This window comes from Pleurodeles waltl, chromosome 1_1, assembly GCF_031143425.1.
Source record: "Pleurodeles waltl isolate 20211129_DDA chromosome 1_1, aPleWal1.hap1.20221129, whole genome shotgun sequence".
Taxonomy (NCBI): Eukaryota; Metazoa; Chordata; class Amphibia; order Caudata; family Salamandridae; genus Pleurodeles; species Pleurodeles waltl.
In genome coordinates, this window is record NC_090436.1 from 383,444,862 (window position 1) to 383,467,252 (window position 22,391).

The following is a 22,391-nucleotide window of genomic DNA, read 5'->3' on the forward strand; positions in this document are numbered from 1 at the left end:
CCTTGGCGTAAGTCTAATAATTCACGATCTGCTCACTGTGTTACAGTTCTACGATCGAAAACTCTCTCAAATTCACGAACAAAATTTTTCAAGTTGTACAACAGGGGACTATTTTTACGCACAAGAGGAATAGCCCAGGTAGCTGCATCTCCAAACAGATATGACAACAAGAAAGCTACTTTAGACTGGGCATCGGGGAAAGTATGTGGTCTGCAGGTGAAGTGAAGTTCCACTTGAACCAGAAAAGATTACGCTTTTCAAGGGATCACCTGAGAAGCGTTCTGGGGGAGCTAAAGGAATGGCTGAAGGAACATTGAGGGAAATGTTAGTCAGACTACCTCCAGAAGTCTGAGAAGAAGTACCTGGCCAAGACACACCTGCGGGACTTTGTTCTTTCTTCTCAACCTTATTCTGTAACTGACTCACCCTCTCAGCTAGACTATTTGTCAAATCCTTTGATGATACCACTTCTGACTGGAGCTGGGTGATAGCCTTGACTAGCTCGTTCAGTGTGGCCATGCTGAGAACATACACAAACCAGGAGGATAATAATTTGTGGGCTCACTATTCTGTCAGAGTCACCAGATCCTCGGGGTCCGTGCACGTTCCCAACACTTCCACCACAAGACAGCTCCAATACTCTGATTAGATTTATCACAGAGTCTAAGAGAGTCCAAGTGGGGAAAAGGGGATTAGGACGGGAACAGCTGGGAAGGAGACCTGTAGGAAGCAAAAGGTTAAAACACAACATCAAAATTACATCTCATGAAATCAGTACCATGCTACAACTCTAAGCTTCGTCTTTTCCGAAAAAAAATGAACAACCCTAGAATAATCCTAAAACTGACTAGGCTTTAGATGACCGAATACCTGAGGAGGAAACAGGAAAAGTTAAATAGGACTCTCAGATTCAAGTACTTTCTTTAGCATGAGAATCAGGAAACACTCTGAGCAATTTCTAAACAACCCTATGAATCTCCTTTTAGGAATACATATCAGGAACACACAGCATTACATCTAGAACTCTGGTATTGTTGTGTTCATCTCAGAAAAAACATTGGGAAGTAAATTGCGCACATTGCAGATTTTTCTATGAGTATTAAACACCATAAAGGTTTGTGCACCATGAAATCACACAACGTAGATTCAAGGAATAAATCACGCGACGTGTCAACTTGAAATGCTACCAAGAAAATGTCTTAGAATGGTAGCGCACAGTAACTTACATTATTTATACACGAGGAAAGAATTGCGCGTCTTGCTGATTCAAATGCCACCATACAAAAGCCAAGAAATGGTAGCGCACAATGAATAACATGAAAAAACACTCAAGGAAAGAATTGCGCGTGTTGCCGATTTGAATGCCACCATGTAAATGCCAGAAAATGGTAGCGCACAATGAACAGCATGAATTACACACGAGAAGTGAATCGCGCGTTTCACCGATTCGAATGCCACCATGTAAATGTCAAGAAAAGGTAGCGCGCAATGAACAACAAAGTTAAATGCTCATGAAACGAGTTGCACGTCTTGCCAACTCGTAAAACATCATGTAAATGTCAAGAAATATCAGCGCGCAATGAACAATAATGTAATAACGAAGTCAAATCTTTATGGAATAAATTGCGCTTCCTCCCTATTTGCAAACCACCATACAAATGTCAAAAAATGGCAGCGCACAAGTAATCTGTTATTCATTTAAGAATTAAAATCAAGAATATGAAGATTCTCAATTACGGTGTTGGGAAATGTCCAAACACCGTCTTACCGCCTGGAAACAGTGATCACCAATGAGAGATGAGTGCAGAAGACTGGAAAATCCAAATAGGCCGCCGGGACAGGAGCTCAGGAAGAAGCTGCTGCTCTGCACCGGGACCTCTGAATAGTGAGCACTGGAAGTTGGGCTGACTCTCTTTTATAGAGTCTTGGCCCAGCCTAGAACCACGCCCAGGCATGTTGCAGGGAAAGTCTCCAGAAGGCCCTGGAAAGGGACCACACCCTAACACACTCTGAATGTCTGCAGCAATACATTGTAAATGTACAGTATTTATAAGCACCTTAAAAATTAATCTTTTGGATGGAATTCTGCAATGCAAAAGGTTAAACAATAACATATCATCACAATGCATAAATTACTTTATCTTGCGAGTGTTGGGTTTTTGCATTCTAGATGCCCGTAGAGCGCGCACTGTCCTGGTGTTGACACATGCCCTGACTTTCAGACACCCTAACAGCAACTGCTTCACGGCCTCCCCCGATCAACCAAAGGATCCTTCACCTGCCAACACTGCTGTTTCTCCTGTAACTTGGGCCCACCTGCCCACACTGAAGCCCGCACCCACATAGAAGACTACAAACAATTCAGAACCATTTCAGTGAATCCTGCTCAACACCCGCTCCCTGTGCAAAGACACCACAGAAATCTGGTACACTTACGACCCGGACATTCATCATTGAAACGTGGGTAAACCCTCCTCAACCCCGACATAACCAGGGCCACCCCAAACGGCTACAAGATAATACACAGAGACCGCACCAACAAACACAGTGGGGGCATCACCATCATCTTCAAGGAAACCATCCAGTCCGCCATTACTGACTATGAGCCAACGCCCCTCATGGAGCACTTCAACTTCCAACTCCAGACCAATGCCACCACAATGCGAGGCACCTTCGTGTACTGCCCCCTGGGACCACGTCCAACCTTCTGCAACGCCATCACCCCCCTCGCCATTGACTCCTTTCTTTACGTCCTACTCGGTGATCTCAATTTCCACCTCAATTTTTTTTTTTAAATCTGTTTATTATACATTGTGCATGAAGTTCAATACAATACACTATTCAGGATTTTACAGTGTGTCTACATACATTTATAATCTAGTACGGTGCAATTGCATTGTTTTATACAGGAATACAACTTAAAACTGTGTAACTGGTAGCTAGGGACACGTCTGAGTATCAACATGCGTGTGTTAATTTCGAGAGTAAGGGCCAGATGTAGCAACTTCCGCATTCCGAATCGCAAATGCGGATGCAGAACGGTGTCTCAGACACCGTCTCCAACTCGCTATGGGGTCGCAAACACCCACCTCATAAATATTAATGAGGTGGGTCGCATTTTGTGACCCCATAGCGAGTCCCTGCACTCACAGGGATGGTGGCCTGCTGAAGTCAGCAGACCTCCGTGTCTGTGACTGCTTTTTAAATAAAGCAGTTTTTTATTTTTATTTTGCAGCCCGTTTTCCTTAAAGGAAAACGAGTTGCAAAATAAAAAAAATAACGAAACCATTTGGTTTCGTTTTTTTAGAGTAGGCAGTGGTCCACTGGACCACTGCCTGCTCTGAAAAAACCTTTTGGGCAACATTCACAAAGGGGAAGGGGTCCCATGGGGACCCCTTCCCTTTTGCGAATGAGTTACCACCAGTGTGACACTGGTGGTAACTGCGAATTGCTTTGCGACCGCATTCGCGGTCACAAAGCAATTCTGCATTGCGATGTGAGTCACAAATAGGAAGGGAACACCCCTTCCTATTTGCGAGTCACATTCACAATTTGCGAGTCGGTACCGACTCGCAAATTGTGAATGTGCATCGCAGAAGGCTGTTTGCATGGCGCAAACTGCGATTTTCGCAGTTTGCACCATGCAAACAGCTTACTACATCTGGCCCTAAGAATGGGGTATGCCTGTCGGAGGGGTTGGGGTGAAGGGGGGCACATCAATTATGTGTGTAAATAAGCTGTGGAGCTGTTGACGGGGTTGGGGGGGTCGAAGGGACGTCCAGCGTCCAAAGCGCAGTGAGCGAGACAAGATAACAGTTCCGAAGGGTCACTGACAATGGATAGGCACCTTTAAGCACTACATTGCTGCACTGAAATAGAATATGAAGGTGTCAGGTCTAACTGATTGGAGGGCAGTGGGGGGGTGCGAGATGTAGAACGGGGAGGCAATTTCAGGGTGTTGAATACCTCAGGGGGGTATGTATCATCCCTGGCTTCTATGCTCACCACGAAAATATCCCAGATTTCGGCACTGCCCTGTATCAGGCCCTTGTGTTGTAGTTGGCGTAGTGTCTGCGCCTCAGCTAGCGAGCGACTATGCAGGTCACGGAGCCAGGCGGTATGTGGGGGAGCGTGCGGGGCTTTCCAGTGCATGGCAATCAGGCACTTAAAGACAGCGAATGCTAAGTCTATAAATCTGTGGAGGTGTTTGCTATCCTTAGCTCAGTGGCGTATGCGGAGTAGACAGCATTCGGTGTGGGTGTGAGAGTATGGCCCGCGATATCTGCTGTGGTGTCAGTGATTTGTTGCCAAGCCGTGTTAATTGAGTGGCAGCTCCCGACCATGTGGTAAAAGTCAGCCGCTGGGGTGGCACATCTAGGGCACACTGGGTTTGTGTTCGGATATATCCTTTGAATGTGGGCCGGGGATAAATATGAGTGGTGGATATAATTAAATTGGGTGTACCGGAGTCTAGTGTTGCGGGACACAGTCTTGATCAGTGTGAGGGCTGCAACCCAGGCTTTTTGTGATAATGGTGTTGAGAGGACGGCGTCCCAACGTGCTTTTGCGTGCGTCAGGTCCGGGCAGGCCTATAGTGAGGATTGCGGTGAGCAGATAGGATTCACATGGTTCAACATTGCCGGGGCCCCATAGATTGGTAAGTAGACTTTTAATAGCACTGTATGTCAAGAAGGCTCCTGAGTGCATGACCCCTGCAGCCACAAGTTCTGCGAAGGTGCGCATTGTGGAATTTGAGTAATAATCCCCCACGTTTAATGTACTTATGACGCGCATATCATGGTGTAGTGAGAGTGCTTGGATTCCCGGTAGTTGAGATAGTGGCAATAAAGGGGAGTAAGGAGGTGATGGGGCCTTGCCTTGGACGTATCTGCGGCAGCAAAATCTTGCTGCTTCTAGCAGAATGCACTTTAGCGGCGGGCGGTGGGGGCCAGCCAGCAGTGAAGTTAGGATTGTTTGTGGCGCAGTGTATGCGCGCAGTACTATACTTTCTGTGGGTGGAGGTACCCTAAGCCATGTAGTGAGCCAGAGCAGCTGAGCCGCAGCGTAGTATAGTTCGAAGTTTGGTATGCCCAGTCCTCCTGCTTCCTGTGGGTATTGTGTTATAGATAGTGCTACTCTGCGCCTGTCTTTGCCCCAGAGCAGATCCGGCAGTAGAGAGTGCAGTTTGTGAAAGAACGCGCGTGGCAGGGATAGCGGGAGGGCAGTGAAATAGTATAGGAACCTAGGTAAGATGAGCATTTTGGCTATAGCTACCCGGCCCATGGGGGATAGTGGGAGTGAGCACCAAAACGACAGCGAGCTACGGGTGGATCGCAGTGCTCTGTCGAGATTGCCCTCTTTTAGGTCAGCTATAGAGTGAGAAATTTGTATGCCTAGCTATTTGAAAGTTGTGTGCGACCATGATAATTGATATTGCGGCAACGTCAGGTGAGATTTGCTAGTCACAGGAGTAAGTGGGAAGATGCTTGATTTTGACCAGTTTATGCGCAATCCGGAGTCGAGTGCGAATGAGTCCAGCAGTGACATTACCCCTGCCATGGAAGTAGTATGGTTACACAGGTAAATTAGGGCATCGTCTGCATATAAGGATATGATATGATATGTGTTAAATTCTGAGATGCCCCATATGCGAGCGTTGAGTTTGATTGCTAATGGTTCCATGGCTTTTGCGAATAGTAAGGCGGATAGTGGACAACCTTGTCGAGTGCCTCTACCTATGGGAAATGCTTCGAATATAACTTGACCCTTCTTTACTCGAGCTGTAGGTTTAGAATACAGCGTTTTGATCCAGCTGATGAAGCCATGCCCAAAACCAAGTGCTTTTAGTGTGCGCATGAGGAAGTCCCAGCTTAGCGTATCAAATGCTTTTTCTAGGTCTAGGGAGAGGGCCACTGCTTCTGTCTCCGTAACGTGATGCATTATGTGGATTAGTCTTCTGATGTTTAAAAAGGTGCTCCTGCCCGGAATAAATCCCGACTGATCGGAGTGTATTAAGTGTGGTAGGTAGGAAAGTATTCTATCTACCAGGATTGTCCCTAATAGTTTACAATCTGAGTTTAATAGGGAGAGCGGTCTATATGATTTCACGTCTAGGGGGTCGCGCCCCGGTTTTGGAAGCACGACTATCAGGGCTTCGCGCATAGAGTCAGAGAGTTGTAGCTTATTGTGTGCTTCATTGAATACCTCTAGGAGTGGTTGTAAGAGGAGAGCAGCATGGGAGCTAAAATACTCTATTGGTAAGCAATCTGAACCAGGGGTTTTGCTACGTGCCATTTGTGACAGGGCTTGGCATAGTTCTTCAATAGTAATGGGGCCATCTATCGTATCTGTATTGTCAATGATGTGTTGATTTTGGGGAACCACAGACAGAATTTCAGTTAATTGCTGTTCGGATGGGGGGGAGGGGATGTATATAAAGCTTTATAGTATGTAAAGAAGGCCTCATTAATTTCCACCTGAGTGTTGATGATGTTACCTCACTTCAAACGAATCGCGCCTATGGTCGAGGGTTGTGCTGGTTGGCGTATCAGCCATGCTAACAGTCTGCCTGATCTATCTCCCTCAGCATGCTGTTTCGTCATGTAGTGTCTGTAATTGTGTTTGCTTAACCTAGAGTCTGCCTCCCTGTAGTCGGCTCTAAGCAAGTTCGGTACTGCTAATGCAGATTCATTCCGGGAGGCTTCTATCTCGGCTTTGCGGAGTTTAATCTCCAGTGACTGCAGATCTTTGATGAGTGTCTTTCTAACCCCTACTGTGGCTGCAAGGCAATGTCCGCGTATTACCACTTTGTGGGCGTCCCATTCAGTAGCACGCAATGATGTTGTGTGTTTGTTCAGGGAGAAATAGTCAGCCAGGCACTTGGATAATTCCGCATGAAAGGGAGGGTCTGTGAGGGCTTCTGTCTGTAGCCGCCATGTTGGTATGCGAGTGTGGGTGCGGCCCCAGTCCAGAGTTGTATAAAGCGGGTTATGGTCAGAGATAGAGCGGGCCAGGTATTCGGATGCGCTTACTTTTGGAGTTATGGACGCGGATGCGAAGAGCATGTCTATTCTGGTGTGCATTTTGTGGACAGGGGAGTAGAAGGAATATTCGCGGTGAGTAGGGTGTCCCAATCTCCAAACGTCTCTCAATCCATTATTGGAAACCCACTTTGTCAGGTCTAGAGATGTACGGTTGGCCGGAGCAGTGTCGAGTGGGGGAAATGAGCGGTCCATTTGAGTGTCTAAGACACAGTTAAAGTCCCCCCCCCCATATGCTGTCCGCCGTAGGGTCGCTAAGGTTGCCTGTAGTAAGTGTACTCAGAAAGTCACGTTGATTTGTGTTCGGGGCATATAGCGCTGTCAGTGCTAGTGGGGAACCATCTAGGTCGCCTTCTAATATTCTGTATCTACCGTTTGGGTCGCATTGTGTATGAGACATGGCGAATGGGACCCCTGGGGCGATCCAGACCGCCACCCCACGAGCAAATATTGAAGAAGTGGTACCGTAGAGTTGCCCTCTCCATTTTGAGCATGTGCTTTCCAGTGTGGATTGGGATAGATGTGTCTCTTGCAATAGGGCTATGTGTATCTGATGTCATGGGGGTTTATAAGTTTAGCTAGGGGAAGGTGATATGTGTCGCCTCTCCCTCTTGTAGTGGTGATGTGCCCGTTACCCTCCGGGGTTAGCCAGTACGTGCCCCTGTTATTGGTAGGCATGGTTCTGTTGGTATGATAAGTGTGACATGGTTTTATATGAGCGTAGTCCCTGTTAAACAGCATGGGATAAAACCCATGAATGAAAAAACAAACAGGAACTATATATAACATCAACTGGGGTTGTGGCAAAGCGAGAAAAGTTCCGGCAGTTGCCAGCGTGGAGGAACAGTCCATATGGAGCGGGGGGTGCCGGCGAACACTGGTTCCGAGTCATTGGGTTGCCCAGCCTTTGTTGCTCTTGGTGTTGGGTCCGCCACCCAGGACCATGGTTGACTAGAGTGCTGAGTTAAGGGACTCGTGGTTCTGCCCCGCAGGCTCCAGGCAACCGCCAGGATCAGGCCGTAACATATTGGGATGAACATGGCACTAGTAATACGTTCAAGTGATTCATGGTTGTTTAACAAATGTCGTCTGCCGTACGTGGAGTAAGGGTAGGGCCTTGATCAGAATCCGCCGAATCTGAGTTTACTTCAGGGTCTGGTTCACCTTCGGTTTGAGTGGACAGGGTTGTTGGTGAGGTGTTTACAAAGCAAGACATTGCTTGTAGGAGAAGCGAGCGTTCCGTACGGGACTGTTCTAGTGTAGGTTTGCCGCAGTGTTTTTTTACGCTGCCTGCGTTTTGTTTTGGGGGAAGACCATTTTTCCATAGAGTTATTAGCGTCCATCGGGTCGGCTAGGCCCTTAGCGTGCAGCCAAGTCCAAGTGTCTTCCGGTGTAATGAAGAAGAGTGTATGGGAATCGTCTTGTACACGAAGTTTGGCCGGGAACAGCAGTGCGTATTTGATGTTGTGTTCACAAAGGTGTTCCTTGACCCGGTAGAAGGAGCTTTGTTTCTTCTGCACCTCCCCTGTAAAGTCTGGATAAGATGTGATCACTGCATTGTCGAATCGTACAGGTCCTGATTTGCGGAATAATTGTAGGATGAGGTCTCTGTCGCGGTAATTCAGGAGTCTTGCTATCAGCGGGCGAGGCTGTGCACCCGGTGGGGGGGGTCTGCCCGGGACTCTGTGGGCGCGCTCGATTGAAAAGTACTTCGGGATATTGTCCTTGAGAATTGTGTCTGTGAGCCATTGTTCTACAAAGAGTTCTGTACAAAGGCCTTCGCGCGCTCAGGGAACCCCACTAGTCGGATGTTGTTACGTCGTGACTTTCTCTCTGCATCCTCAGCTCTACGTTTTAAGTCTACAACTTTGGCTGTTAGATGAGTCATCTGCTCGTGGAGGTTCTTCACGTTCAGAGGGAGAGACTCGTTGTCTTTTTCCAATTCCTTAACCCTGTCAGCCAACGCGTGTTGGTCTGCACGCAATACGTTGACGTCTTCTGCCACTGAACCTATTTTGGCTTCCAGGGTGGACTTGGTGTCAATGATAGTTCAAAAAGATTTTACAAGCTGTGTTGTATGTGTTTGCAAGGTAAGTTCCAGCTTCTGCAGGGCCAGTTGCGTGGCGGATTGGGCCTCAGAGGAGGGGGGGGAATTTGGATCCATACTGCCCAGGGGGGCACATGGGGTTTTTGGTTTACCCATTTGATGTCTGCGGCACTGAGTGGGCACTAGTGGAGTAAGTATGAATGGGGGATTAATGGCTTGCAGAGGGCAGGGCTACCTTTCCAATGCCAGGCGTAGATATTAGTGCCAGTGAGGCATGCCGTTTGGATCCCAGTAGTTGGCGTTGTATTTTAGCGCTGCGCCGCGGTCCCACCTTATCTTCGGGTCGCCATCTGTCGTGTGTCTGGTGCTGTGTCACCCAGCGTCAACGAACTCGATGCCAGGGAGACCATGTGACCAAGGTGTGAGGAGTACTCTGTGTAGTCAAGGCAATGGGCGCACTCCGACTGTGCTTCAGTGTGCCATGAATACTGTAGGTCATCGGGCGGTGGCAGGTCAGCAATGGACAAGTTGATAAGGGCCTGGGGCAGCGTTAGGTCCCTTCACAGCCAGCAGGGCCAGGTGTGGTGTCTCCCACGTCCTATCTCCTTCGCTGTCCACTTCGCGTTGGCAGGTCCCGTGGGGGACAACGGCCTGCCTCTGCACCGCGACCCGGTCCGTGTCGCCGAAGGGCGTGCAGCCCCCACCTCGCGTGGGCGCCCGGGGCCAAGCAGGGGGACCCAAAAGTGTCTGCCCCAGTCGCCGTCGGCGCGATGGCAGCCGTGTATCACCAGTTCGCAGGCCGCTTGTTAATTCTTGGGGCCGCAGCGCCCTCAGGCTGCGCCCTGTTCAGGTATGGCATTCCAGCCCCAAGGGGCCTCGATAATGACCATGGGAGCCGTCCGGCCCGAGGCCGTGTCAGAGGGCCCACGCGCGGCCGCAGTCCATAACGGCGCGTGGCGCTGAGCACCACGCCGGGTCCAGCGCTGTGGCGAAACTTTGCCTCGGGGGGCTGCGATCGAGCACTCTGCAGCAGCGCGATATCCGGAGTGCAGGTCCCCCCGTCCACCGGTGCTTCCGGGCTCCCCGCGGGCCCCACCAATTCAGCGCCGAGCGCTAGAGGGCCGGGGGTGGAGTCGGACCTCGGCCCAGGCAGCACACTCACCAGCCGCGTCCACGGGCAACGTTACAGCAGGCCTCCAATTTCTCCTCTGCGCAGGAGGCAACCCCGATGTCCCGAAGAGGATCGCTGCTCCGGGTAGTGGTCCTGGGCAGCTGAGCAGACGGCGCCTACCGTAAAGAAGGTGTTAGGCGCCGTAAACAGGATATATTAATGGGTCAGGCGCGGAGCTGCAGTTTATGCTGCTGCTCCGGTCACCATGTTGGCCACACCCCTCAATTTCCACCTCAATGACCCCAACAACACTAACTCTACCTCTCTCCTGGAGAACACCAGAGTCATTGGCCTCACCCAACCCACACACAAAGCCAGAGACACATTTGACGCCATCTTACCTTCCAGCAATAGAATCAACTTCACCCACATCACTGAACTCACCTGGACCGACCACAACATCGTCCACTTTACCATCTTCGACTCCCAGCACACCATCTCCAAGCACCACAGCACCACCGAAGCTGGGACAAGAGAACCAAAACCATATGGACACGGACCCTAGGCCTCTTACAACCTGAGTCCATGGCAGACCTCAACCAGGCAATCCAGAACTTCACCACCTGGATCTCCGAATGTGTCGACCGAGTTGCCCCGCTAAAACCAGTAAAAACGAACACCTCCAAGCCAGCAAGAAAGTATACTTATGAGCTTAGAAACTCCAAACACAACTGTTACCAACTCGAGAAACAGTAGCGCATGACCAAGTACCCCTCCGGCCGAACTGCTCACACGGCAGCCCTCAACAACTACCACCACCTAATCAAGGCAGCCAAGAGAGCAGCAATCATTGCCCACATCGACACCGCAGCCAACCACATGAAAGAACTCTTAAAAGACCATCAAGGAATTCTCCAAACCGACAGCCATAGAGACCAGCATCCACCCATCCCAGGAACTCTACAACACCCTCTCAGACTACTTTCACAACATGATCACCACCATCTACAACAACTTTGAACCCCAACCCACCACTTCCAGCCTAGACAACTTCTCTCAAACAGCGAACACCAGCCAGATGATAGCTACCTGGTCTCCAATCACCACACAGACCACCGCAGCCAGCATGTCATCTATCCCTTCTAGGGCACCCACCGACCCCTACCACCATCTGCTCTTCAGCCTCGGAACCAACACTATTAGCACAGAACTAATCAGCATTTTCAACTCCTCCATCTCCACTGCACTTCCCAGACAGATGGAAGTACACAGAGGTCAGACCCCTCCTAAAGAAACCCTCAGCCGACCCCATCGACCTAAACAATTACAGACCAATCTCCCTGCTCCCCTTCCTTGGCACAGTTCTTGAGAAAGCCATCAACCAACAGCTCACAGAATACCTCGAACAAAACCACCTTCTCAACACCTCACAATCAGGCTTCCGGGCCAACAACAGCATGGAGACCGCACTGATCACATCAGGACCCTCCTCGACCATACAGAATGAGCAGCTCTATTCCTCCTTGACCTCTCCACTGTGTTGGATACAGTCTCCCACCACATTCTCCTCAACAAACTCCACAACATAGGCATTCAAGAAAATACCCTCAAGTTGATTGCCTCTGTCGTCTAAGGCCACACTCAGAGTATCTGCCTTCCTCCCTTCACTTCCGCACTCATGAGCATCACTTGCAGTATACCCCAAGGATCTTCCCTCAGTCCCACCCTGTTCAAAATCCACATGACCCCCTCGCAGACATTGTCAGATCCCACAAACTCAACATAGTCTCATACTCTCACAACACTCACCTGATCATCTCTCTCACAGAGGACCACAACAACACCAAAACCAATTTCTGCAACACCATGACCAATGTAGCAATATGGATGAAAGACAGTTACCTCAAACTAAATACTGACAAAACAGAAATCCCGATCTTTGGTTAGAACACCTCTGTATGGGACCACAGCTGCTGGCCAGCAGAACCTGGAACAACACCCTCTCATCAAACCACGCATAAAACCTCAGAATCATCCTCAACTGCTAACTGTTTATGAATCGACAAGTAAACTCAATCACCTCCTTCTGCTTCTACATCTTCCAAATGCTCTGCCGAATTTTTAGGTGGATCCCTACCAACACAAGAAACACCTTTGCACACACCTTGGTCACCACCTGCCTAGACTACGGCAACACTTTCTACGCCAGAGTGCCCTCCCAGCTACTCAAAAGACTCCAGACTATACAGAACACTGCAGCCATACTCATCCTGAACTTTCCCAAGCATTCCAGCATCACCCCCCACCTTAGGAACCTCAATTGGCTCCCTGTCCAGAAGAGATGCCAGTTCAAGATCCTCACACTCGTATACAAAGCTCTACACAACCAAGGGCCGTCCTACATCAACCATTGACTACGTTTTCATGTCCACTCAAGACAACTGCACTCCGCCTTACTCAATCTCGCACACAACCCACGCATCCATCGCAGCTGCAGCAGGGGCCCTTCCTTCTCCTACATAGCGGCCAAGTCCTGGAACAACCTGCCCCTCCACCTCCGAACAACTCCCTCCCTGGCGCATTTCAGAAGGAGACTCCAGGCGTGGCTTTCGACGGAGACACGGCACCCTCAGCGCCCAGATACCCTTAGGGGTGATATTGCTACACTATACAAATGTTATGATTGATTGATTGAGAGGTTCCAGCATCATGGGTTAGTTGTTTATTCTCAAGTTCATTCCTAGGAATTGCCGTTTGTCCTGTATGCCCTAAAGTCTATTCGTTTTGAACCTCTGGCTGAGATTTATTTAGCATTTTTTGATGCCTAAATTTTCTTTTTAGTCGATAACTCTGGTGTAGCATTTGGCCTCTCTTGTATTGCTTACTTACGTAAAATGGTTTTGACCCATCATTTACATGCAACTTGGTGGTCATGCATATTTGTTGTGCATTCGCTTACAAAGATTGTGAAGCAATAGCATGTTTCTTGCTTTCGTATTTCATAAATGCCATGAGGTAGGCTACTGAGAGATCAGAGCATATATCCTGAAACCTAGTTTATTGCCCCTAACTGTCCATCTACACCTCATAAGAAAAATACAAATTTTTAGGGTCTAGACAATTATTGTTACTTCTTTATGTTATCACAGTTCTTGGTGGCCATAAATGTGTTTCCTCTCCCGCGTGACCTGGCCTGGCAATCTAGGCTGGACTGTTCCTATTGGTACAGGACTAACACCCTGATTTAGAGTTTGGTTAAAGGGGTTTACTCCGTCACAAACGTGACAGATATCCCGTCCGCCGGATTACGATCCCATTATATCCTTTGGGAATCATAATATGGCGGACGGGATATCTGTCACATTTGTGACAGAGTTACCTGTCTGCCAAACTCTAAATCAGATGAGGATCATCCTTGTCTAAAATTGTATAGTGGGTGAATAATGATGAACAGGAATGCGGCTCCGAGCGATTGCCAGTGGTTGTCACTTTTATAAGTATCTCACCACTCACTTTTGTGTTTCAAAACCCTCACTGCTATGGATATGCCAAGATACAAGTTCCTTGTTCACTCTGCCACATGACTCGAGCTGCACCTCAATGATGAAGCTCAAAAAGGCCAAAACTGGTCTCGGTTTGCTTGTGATCTGATTCAGAGGGGATGTGGTTTGTCAGTTCGGGATGGACTGGCCTTATAGAGGCGGGATTAAGTTGGATTTGAATTGGCTACTTTCTGTCTGGAGTAACATAGAGGGAATAAAATGGTAGACAGCAATGCAGCGCCAACCAATTGCCAATGACTGAGACTTTGCAAGCCTCCCATATCTTCTGCATTTCATTATAATGCCCTACGTTAGATGGATATGCCAAGATGTCAGTCTCTTGCTTGCTGTGCCCCCGAGGAGGTGTGTCCTGACAGATCAGGCTGCACTGTTCCTATTGGAGTAGGAACGAGTCCATTTTTCTTTAGGCTGGTAATGTCTGCAATGGCATAGTGGTCATAAACAAGGGACTGTTTATAGCCAATAGCTGAGACATTTCCAGTTAGTATTTTCTTTCAACATTGCTCAACAGTGTACAATTCCCTGTCTGATGTCATAAATAATACACATTTGCCGTTTATCCTCTACTATTGTATGTTATTTTTTTGGTCAGAAAATTTCTTTGTAGCAGTTAGTTGTACTTCGCATGTACTAATTGCACACTTAATAATATGAAAAATTCCCGTGTTATTTTTTTTTTCTTTACATCTTTTTGCTTACTTTCAGGTGTTGTGCCAGTCCTAATTTTGGAGGACACCACTATTGCACAGCCAGTGCAAATCTTGAACTTCTTAAGGAAACAGGTCGGTCTGTTTGCATGTGTGGTATTTATGGGTGTGTCTGCATTGCTTGATATGTAGGCAGTACGAACACCAGTAATAATCCCTCTCTGGGAGTTACAGTATCAGTCTTAACATATAGACACAAAAACAGCAATAGGGACAACAAAACCCAGAAAGAGATTGGAGGCAAAAAAACAGGTAATTTATAGAAGATCAAATCTCCAAAAACGCCAACGGTAAAATGTGTTTGGGAATACCAGCAAAATACAGGTATTGGTACACAATTATCTGTGTAGTGACAACATGCATGCACCTTCAATACTCAGAATAAAATGTAAGCAGCCAAAGTAGCAGAAACAAAATAACAAGCATATACTGTGCTTCCATGTTGTGAACAATCATGTTCTGGATTTTCTCAGAATCAGACTCTAACACTTTGAGGCCTCATTTAAAGAATGGTGTTATAACCACCAGAAATGAGTTACCCCAATATCAAATACTGCAATTGACATTGGTGGGATCTGCATACCTACAGGTGCCATGGTAGGAAATTCTAGAGGGGTGGTGGAAATGAGTAAAAACTATCACACAACTTGTACAGCGCAGACATTGTTAGTGTAAAAACACTGGTAAATGTACTGTCAACACTATACTAGACTCTCAAGGAACAATACATTTCTAGTCTACGGCACTGTGCTTTTTCTACAAGCATGATGTCCAAACAACCGAGGCTGAAGTTCTCAATAGCAGGGTATATAAGCAGTGGAAGGTACGCTGAAGAATGAGTCAAACTAACTGTTATTGCTGTTGAGCAAAAATCCTGTTACCATCCCAACCATCAATCTGTTGAACTAAAACAATACTGTGGGCATCATGTAGATGGGATTGAATTCAGGAGTGACTACCTCATGCAGTCATCTTATCTCAAAAAGTGAGATGTGGTGATTGTATGTCAGAATATTGAGTTTTTAATATCATACTACCATAGTTTTTAAAAAATATGACAACCAAAATTTCAAGACAGTTAATATGTAATGATAATATAGATTTACTATTCTTAACTCCACATCCACGTACCTTCATGATTTGGTCATCCATATTTGTGCTGCGATATTAAAGACTCGATTTTCTGATATCATAAGATTGTAGCAAAAATATTAACAACCAAAAGATCGAGAAGGTAAGTATAAATTGGTAAATATAGATTTACTGTTTTTATCTCTATATTCGCATACCTTGAAGATATAGATCATCAAGGTACATATATGTGAAGTTAAGTATCATTAACGTATACAAACATTTTCGATATATAGACTTGATATTCTGGCACCATAATACCATAGCAGAAATATTAGTAACCAAAATCTAGAGAAGGTAAGTATATATTGTTAAATAGAGATATACTATTTTAATCATCACCTACTTTGAAGAGATATATATATATATATATATATATATATATATATATATATATTTATATCTCTAGTGTCTCTCTGGTGATCCCCTATCCCACCCATTCCTGGTTTTAGCGATCATGGTTATTCCCCATTCACTGCTGGTAACAACCAGGTTAAGTCACACTAGTAGCCCGAGTCTCAAGAGTCCACTGTGACTCTGATTTAAAGTCAGTAGTGTTCCAGCACACACATGCTTGATTTAGCAGAATTTTGCCCTGGATCGTCAGGCCTGAAACAAGTTTTACCCGCACAGGCAGGAGGTAAGTATTTGGAGTCCTGGAGTGCGCACTCGCTGGGCGCAGGCTCTCCCCCGTGCTGCCATGCTCCTGCAGTTATCAGAGGTTTTCTGCAGCTTGGTACGTGTCACACATTCCCGATGAGGGCAGGGCGGATGGCTACGATGATCCTGTCCTTGGTTCCACACTTGGGAAATGATGCTCCCATGGCATCCTCACTAATCCAGTGGGGTATAACCAGTTGCAGTCCTTGGTGCTTTTGGTGACCTGATACATGGGAGTCACAACTACTCACTGTCCACAGGTTCTGGCATGGTCAACACAGCAAAGTTATCCATGGCACACCATCTTTGCATATGGGGTTGCTGTGCTGCTGCACAAGGCTTCAGCCCTTACCTCATGCCAGTCTTATACCAAGGCAGCCAATCCTGGCATACGGGGTCACTGCACTGCTGCCACACAAGGCTTTGACCCTTACTGAATGGCAGTCTACCACGGCGGGATGTCCTGGCATACAGGGTTGCCAGCCCGCTACCCCGCAAAACTTCAGCCCTTACCGCATGGCAGTCGTTCACCACTGCTATCTTCAAAGTGGCCATCTCCTGGTATAAAGGGGGTCACCAACTCGGTCCTGCACATGGGAAACAACGGGGTCTATGCAGCAGCCATTTTCTCATACCTCACACCAGGAGTCTATTCAACAGGGCTCCCGCTGTATCTTGTTCCCTCCCAAGCTCTCCTCTTCTTCACAGTGCACACTTTTCTTGGCAAGCAGGCAGACATTTCCCAGGCTCCGGGCAAGTCATATTTGATTCCCCCCACCCAGTAGGGAGACTAGCAGGCCCTGGGCCCCATTCTTGGTCATAGTCAGGGGTCTTTTAGAGTTTTCCCTCCTTGCACAGCCTATCTGGCTGCTCGGCAGATGACAGTTTTGGGGGTCTGAACCGCCCCTTCTTATAGTCCCAAATATCAAATGTGATTAAGGGTCTGAGTCTTTGAAGTTTTATGTTGAGGTTCTGCTTCTTTTGCATGCTCCTCTGCTTCTTTTTCTCTGAAGCTGATAGTCCTACAACACAGGGCATGGGAGTGAATAGAGTTCCCACCTGAACGTCAGCCACAGTGATATATGCATCAAAAGGTTAGCCCAGGACTCCCAACCCTACTGGTCATGATTCTCTGATCAGCCCCAACTCTGTCCTGAGATGTGCCCAGGTCCATTCCTTGTGACATCTTATTGAATCAAATAGCACCCTTTGAAGTGTACAGGAAAGGCCTGAACCTCCCCTCCCTAGTGTGTGTCCCACCCAGCTTACAGGAATGCAGCAATCTTCAAATCTGTCTGGGAGGATTGCTGTACCTCCATTCCATGTTTCACCATTCAGGACTGGGCCTCCCAAAATGGAACCCAAGGACCTCCACGTATTGTACCATCCACAGGCACACATACACCCAGTGCATTTATACAACGTACACCAACTGCACAGTACTGTATCCTCCATGCACTAAACCATGCAGAGGCACACCTACATCCAGCACTTGGGTTTAACATGTGCACTCAGCTCAGTACCAAATCCATCATGTACTGCACCACCCAAAGGCGTACATACACCCATCACATGCACCTATCATGCATGCACAGCATCCTTCATGCATTGTACCACTCATAGGCATACATACACTTTGCACATGTACTTATCATGCACCCACAGCATCCTTCATGTATTGTACCACTCACAGAGACACATACACCCAGCACATGCATTTATCCCGCACACATTGCTCAGCCCTACATCTTTCAAGTACTGTACTGTTCACAGGCACCTGGACCTCCAGCACATGCATACAACATGCACACACTACTCAGTACTGCATTATCCCATATAGAGCATCCTTTCCAGGCACACATATACCTAGCACAGTACACCAGTTCTGTGCTGCACAGTGATTCACATCTGATGTAGGCCAAGGATGATTAAAGCACACAGTAACAGAACTTTTGAAAGTGAGTGAACCTATAGGACTCACTCTAGTGACAGGTTTAAAAGGACCTGTTCACTCCTATTGATTACTACACAGTATGCTGCTACCATCTCGCTCATGGTGCTTAACACCTGGTGAAGGCAGCCTTCCACTGCCATGGAGGTAGCCTTCCACTGCCATGGAGGGCGCGCATTGGGCGCTCCTCCCTCTACAGCAAGACTGCAGTCTGTGATCCAGGCCTATTTCATGGCGCACACGCATGATCCGTGTTTGTTTATGAGAACAAAAATCAGCATTAGGGAGCCAACATCCGTACAGTTGGCCACTCAGGGCAGGGGTGCACGTCCGTTAACATGCAGAGGACTTTTCTGTCCCAACACCCACTGTCGCTTTAGAGGTTGAATATCCTTGTCCTCTTTCAGCTGGACAGGACCTCCCCACCCTTCTGCTAGGTATGTCTGCATTTTTATGATGCAGTCTGTTTTCCAACTTTTTCATCGTCCCTGACATATATTTTGTCCAATACACTTGCTGTTATCACCAACTTCCTCAGCTCAGTTGCAAGAAGGTAAGTCAAGTTTGTTTGTATATAGACAATTTCAGTACAGTTCACCTTAGTGAGTTACAAACCTGTCTCATTTTTATGACACATACATAGATATGGGGGTCTAGCTAACAAAATACATTGAATCATTGTATATAGCCAGTTGCCCCAGGCAGTCTCAAACAGGAGTATATGACACTCCATCTCCTGGCTAGGATAAATTAATGCAATTAAAATGCTATTTTTCCTATTTTATTACCTCTTCTAAAGACTCTTGGTAGAGGTTCCTGGAAAAGAGTTCAGATGTTTGCCAAAGGACATCTTCCATTTTACATGAAAAAGGAAATTGCAGGGATGAACCCCCTGGCACCTAGGCATGGGGGAAATATCCTGTCCTGGCATAGAAAGATATTTCCGTGCTGCTCAGATAAGGGAGGGTACTGAATGACTAGATCTCTCATGTCTGAGAATAAAAGACCCTTTACAGAAGACGGACAGGCATGCCAGTTTCTATAGCATAGTTTGAAGTTACCCACATATCACGGAGAAACGTGACAATACAGGAAGAACTACGTCCCTATAAAACATTATGGCCTGATCATAATGAGGCATATTCCCATGCATGGGCTGTCGATAAATTCATTGTAGGCTTGGGAGCCCCGAGAGTGGGCCCACGATTGTGATGAGTAATCGCCTTCCTGCTTCATTACTTTCCTACGACATCTCACCTACTTAATTTTTCATTCCTGGGTCCAGCTGCCACGTTAATATGAGTGCTTCAAGATGAGCTTTGTTCCTGGTGATGATGTTTAACTTGTGCATGATGTCGAGACACCTTCGCTTCACATACATCTAGACTCATTGGCCTTGTTCTTTTGTATATTTTGCTGAGTCATAAGTCATTTGCTCACCTATGTACACGTCGCTCTTTCAATACTGCTGCACTGTGTGATCACGCTTTATTTTTGGAGGACTCTGTTGTCGCTAACTGAATAAATGCCTCAATAATTCACAGCACTGCAGGTGTCCAGCATAAAAGTATTGGTCGAAAATTTGGATAGGGTAATTATTTTATTTTCCATAAACTCTTCTTCACATCCAGTCCATTGGAAATAACTAAAAGAATTAAATTGATATGGAATGTTCTGACTCTGGAATAAATGACCTATTCGGCTAAGCATTTGCTGTCGGTGAACTAAATAGTTTTTGTGGTTCTAGTGGGAGAATTGAGACTTCCTACAAATGTTCTTTCATTTAGGCGGTTGGTTTTCTCATTAAGGTTTTCCAGTATTCACCGCAAGGAATGCTCCCTGTATTTCATTTTATCAGAAAATCACAATCTGTTCTGTTTGGAATGTGCTCAAATAATCTGCAGGGTGAACAATATATGAATACGCTCTTAACAATTACTCCCAAGATACTGAGAATGTTCTTTTAGTTGAGAGATTTACGGCTGTGTTTTTCTGTGGTAGCATTACTGCCATACTGCCTGTCCTTTGGTTTATGGCTCAGCTGCCTAATCTGTCACTGAGGTTGTACCGTGTGGGTGGATGGATTGAGCTTTACAGCAGGTTTCTCACCTCATGAGCTCATCGCCTGTGGACGCCGACCTATTAAAAAACTCAAGATGTGGCCATCGTTTGCCAATAGGAGGAGTTTCATGCAAGTGGTGTTAAGATATCTTTTTAAACACTTTTTGAGTGTCTTACTTTACATGGTGTTTAAAAAAAAAATAAGTAATCTTCCTAGATGCAACCATGTCCTTCTATCTTTGAAGATATTCTCCTGGTACTCCTTGTAAGTAACCACTTTAGTGTATCGTGACAATGCTACTAAACCAGTAGGAGGTCTATTTTTTTTTTAGGAGTTGCTGATGCAGTATCCCCATTAAATTAATACGAGTAATTTACTAAGGGTGTGATGTACAATTCCCATTCACAAATCAGAGATGTGCTAGCCGGTTTATGAATGGGAGTGCAATTTGCAATTCGTTCTATGTACCCATAATGCATATCCACATAATTTCCAAAGAGTAATCTGCTGTAACAATTCTCAAAGGGGACTCTGTGCCACAAGGCTGCGATGCCTTCTTTATTCTGTTACAGCCCTAACTCGATGGTCGGTAACTTTGGAATGGTTTACAATTGCGACTGAAGTCACAAACCATTGATACAGTGCATTGTGAATCCCAAATAGGTGGGTTCCTCTTTCTCACTACCTCGTATTTGTGATTCATAAGAAATTGCAAAATACCCTTTATAAGTATGAAATAACTTTCCTTCTCTTAAAAGTGGTTTGATACATTTTAAACAGTTGTCTTTGCAGTCACAAACCCTGTATTTTTACAAATTGCGGGCTTTGCAACAGTGAACTTCCTTTAGCACATGAAGGCCCTCGGTTGTCTAATCCTGGTGACACATAATAGAAGAGACAGCATAGGCTTTGCACCCTACAGTGTGACTTAGATGGGATCTCCCAGTCAAAAAACGTTGGCCCTCATTTCAACCCTGGTGGACGGTGTTAAGTTGGCAGTAGCACCGCTAACAGGCTGGCGGTAATTACTGCCAAATTATGACATTGGCGGTTTGGCACATGCCAAACCGCCAATGCACCACACCGTCCCCCATGACGGTAACGACCGCCAGGCTGGAGACAACGGTCCCCAGCCCGGCGGGCGCCACTAGTCCGCCTGCGGGATAATGACCCCTCATACCGCCATGGTTTTCGTGGTTTTCGTACCGCCACGAAAACCATGGCGGTAGGCACTATCAGTGCCAGTGAATTCCTTCCGTGGCACTGATGGGAGTCCCCCCGCCCCCATCCCCCTCCCCAGAGTCCTCCCCCAACAGCCACGGCCCACCTACCATCCCCCCAAAGGTAATAGGGCCCCCTCCCCTCCCCCGCCCCCTAACTCCATGGGCCCCCCCAGACATACTCCCATCCCACCCACTCATGCACGCACACACCACTCACACACATACATACACACGCACACACATACACAATACATCCCCTGACACACATCACACCCCCTGCATTCATACATGCACTCACACACCCCCTCTAAACACTCACACTCACACCCCCATTCATGCACACACCACACAACAACCCCCCCCCCCTGTCGAAGATCACCTTAACTGCCCCAGTGGTCGTCTGGGAGGGAACGGGTTCCATGGGGCCTGCTCTGCTGCCAGCACCCCGTCACCAGAACACCGGCAAGCCGAACACTGAAACGTAATTCGGTGGGCGGTGTTCTGATGACGTGGCGGTGCCGAGAAGCAACCTCCACTGCACCGCCGACCGCCAGTATGGCTGCTGGCGGCTCTCCGCCCTAAATATGGCAGAGGGTCGCCAGCAGTCATAATATGGTTGGCGGAAGACCGCCAACACTGTCAGTCTTTGGTCTGGCAGGACCTCAGCGGTCTTCTCTGAAGACCCTCGAGGTCATAATGAGGGCCTTTGTTTGTTCATTTTCCTCTCAAGTGGCTTCATTTTGCTACACATGTTATATGATAAACACAGTTGGCCTATGTCTGTCTACACCAGGACAGCCTGTTGTGCTTGCTCTTTTGAGCACCTTCAGTCATTTTGATTTTGGATAACCAGTCCATGTCGGGACTCCATACATGGTGAATGCTACACACCCTCA

General features: G+C 47.1%; 1 protein-coding gene across 3 annotated transcripts in view; it reads left to right on the forward strand.

The window, feature by feature from the left end:
• The window catches only part of MTX3 (metaxin 3), a 168,160-nt gene that overhangs the window by 57,795 nt on the left and 87,974 nt on the right, over positions 1 to 22,391 (forward strand). For all 3 annotated transcript variants that reach the window (XM_069223188.1, XM_069223179.1, XM_069223197.1), the window contains exon 3: positions 14,467 to 14,543. In XM_069223188.1, the coding sequence (XP_069079289.1) occupies positions 14,467 to 14,543 (77 nt within the window). The remainder of the gene's footprint in view (positions 1 to 14,466; positions 14,544 to 22,391) is intronic.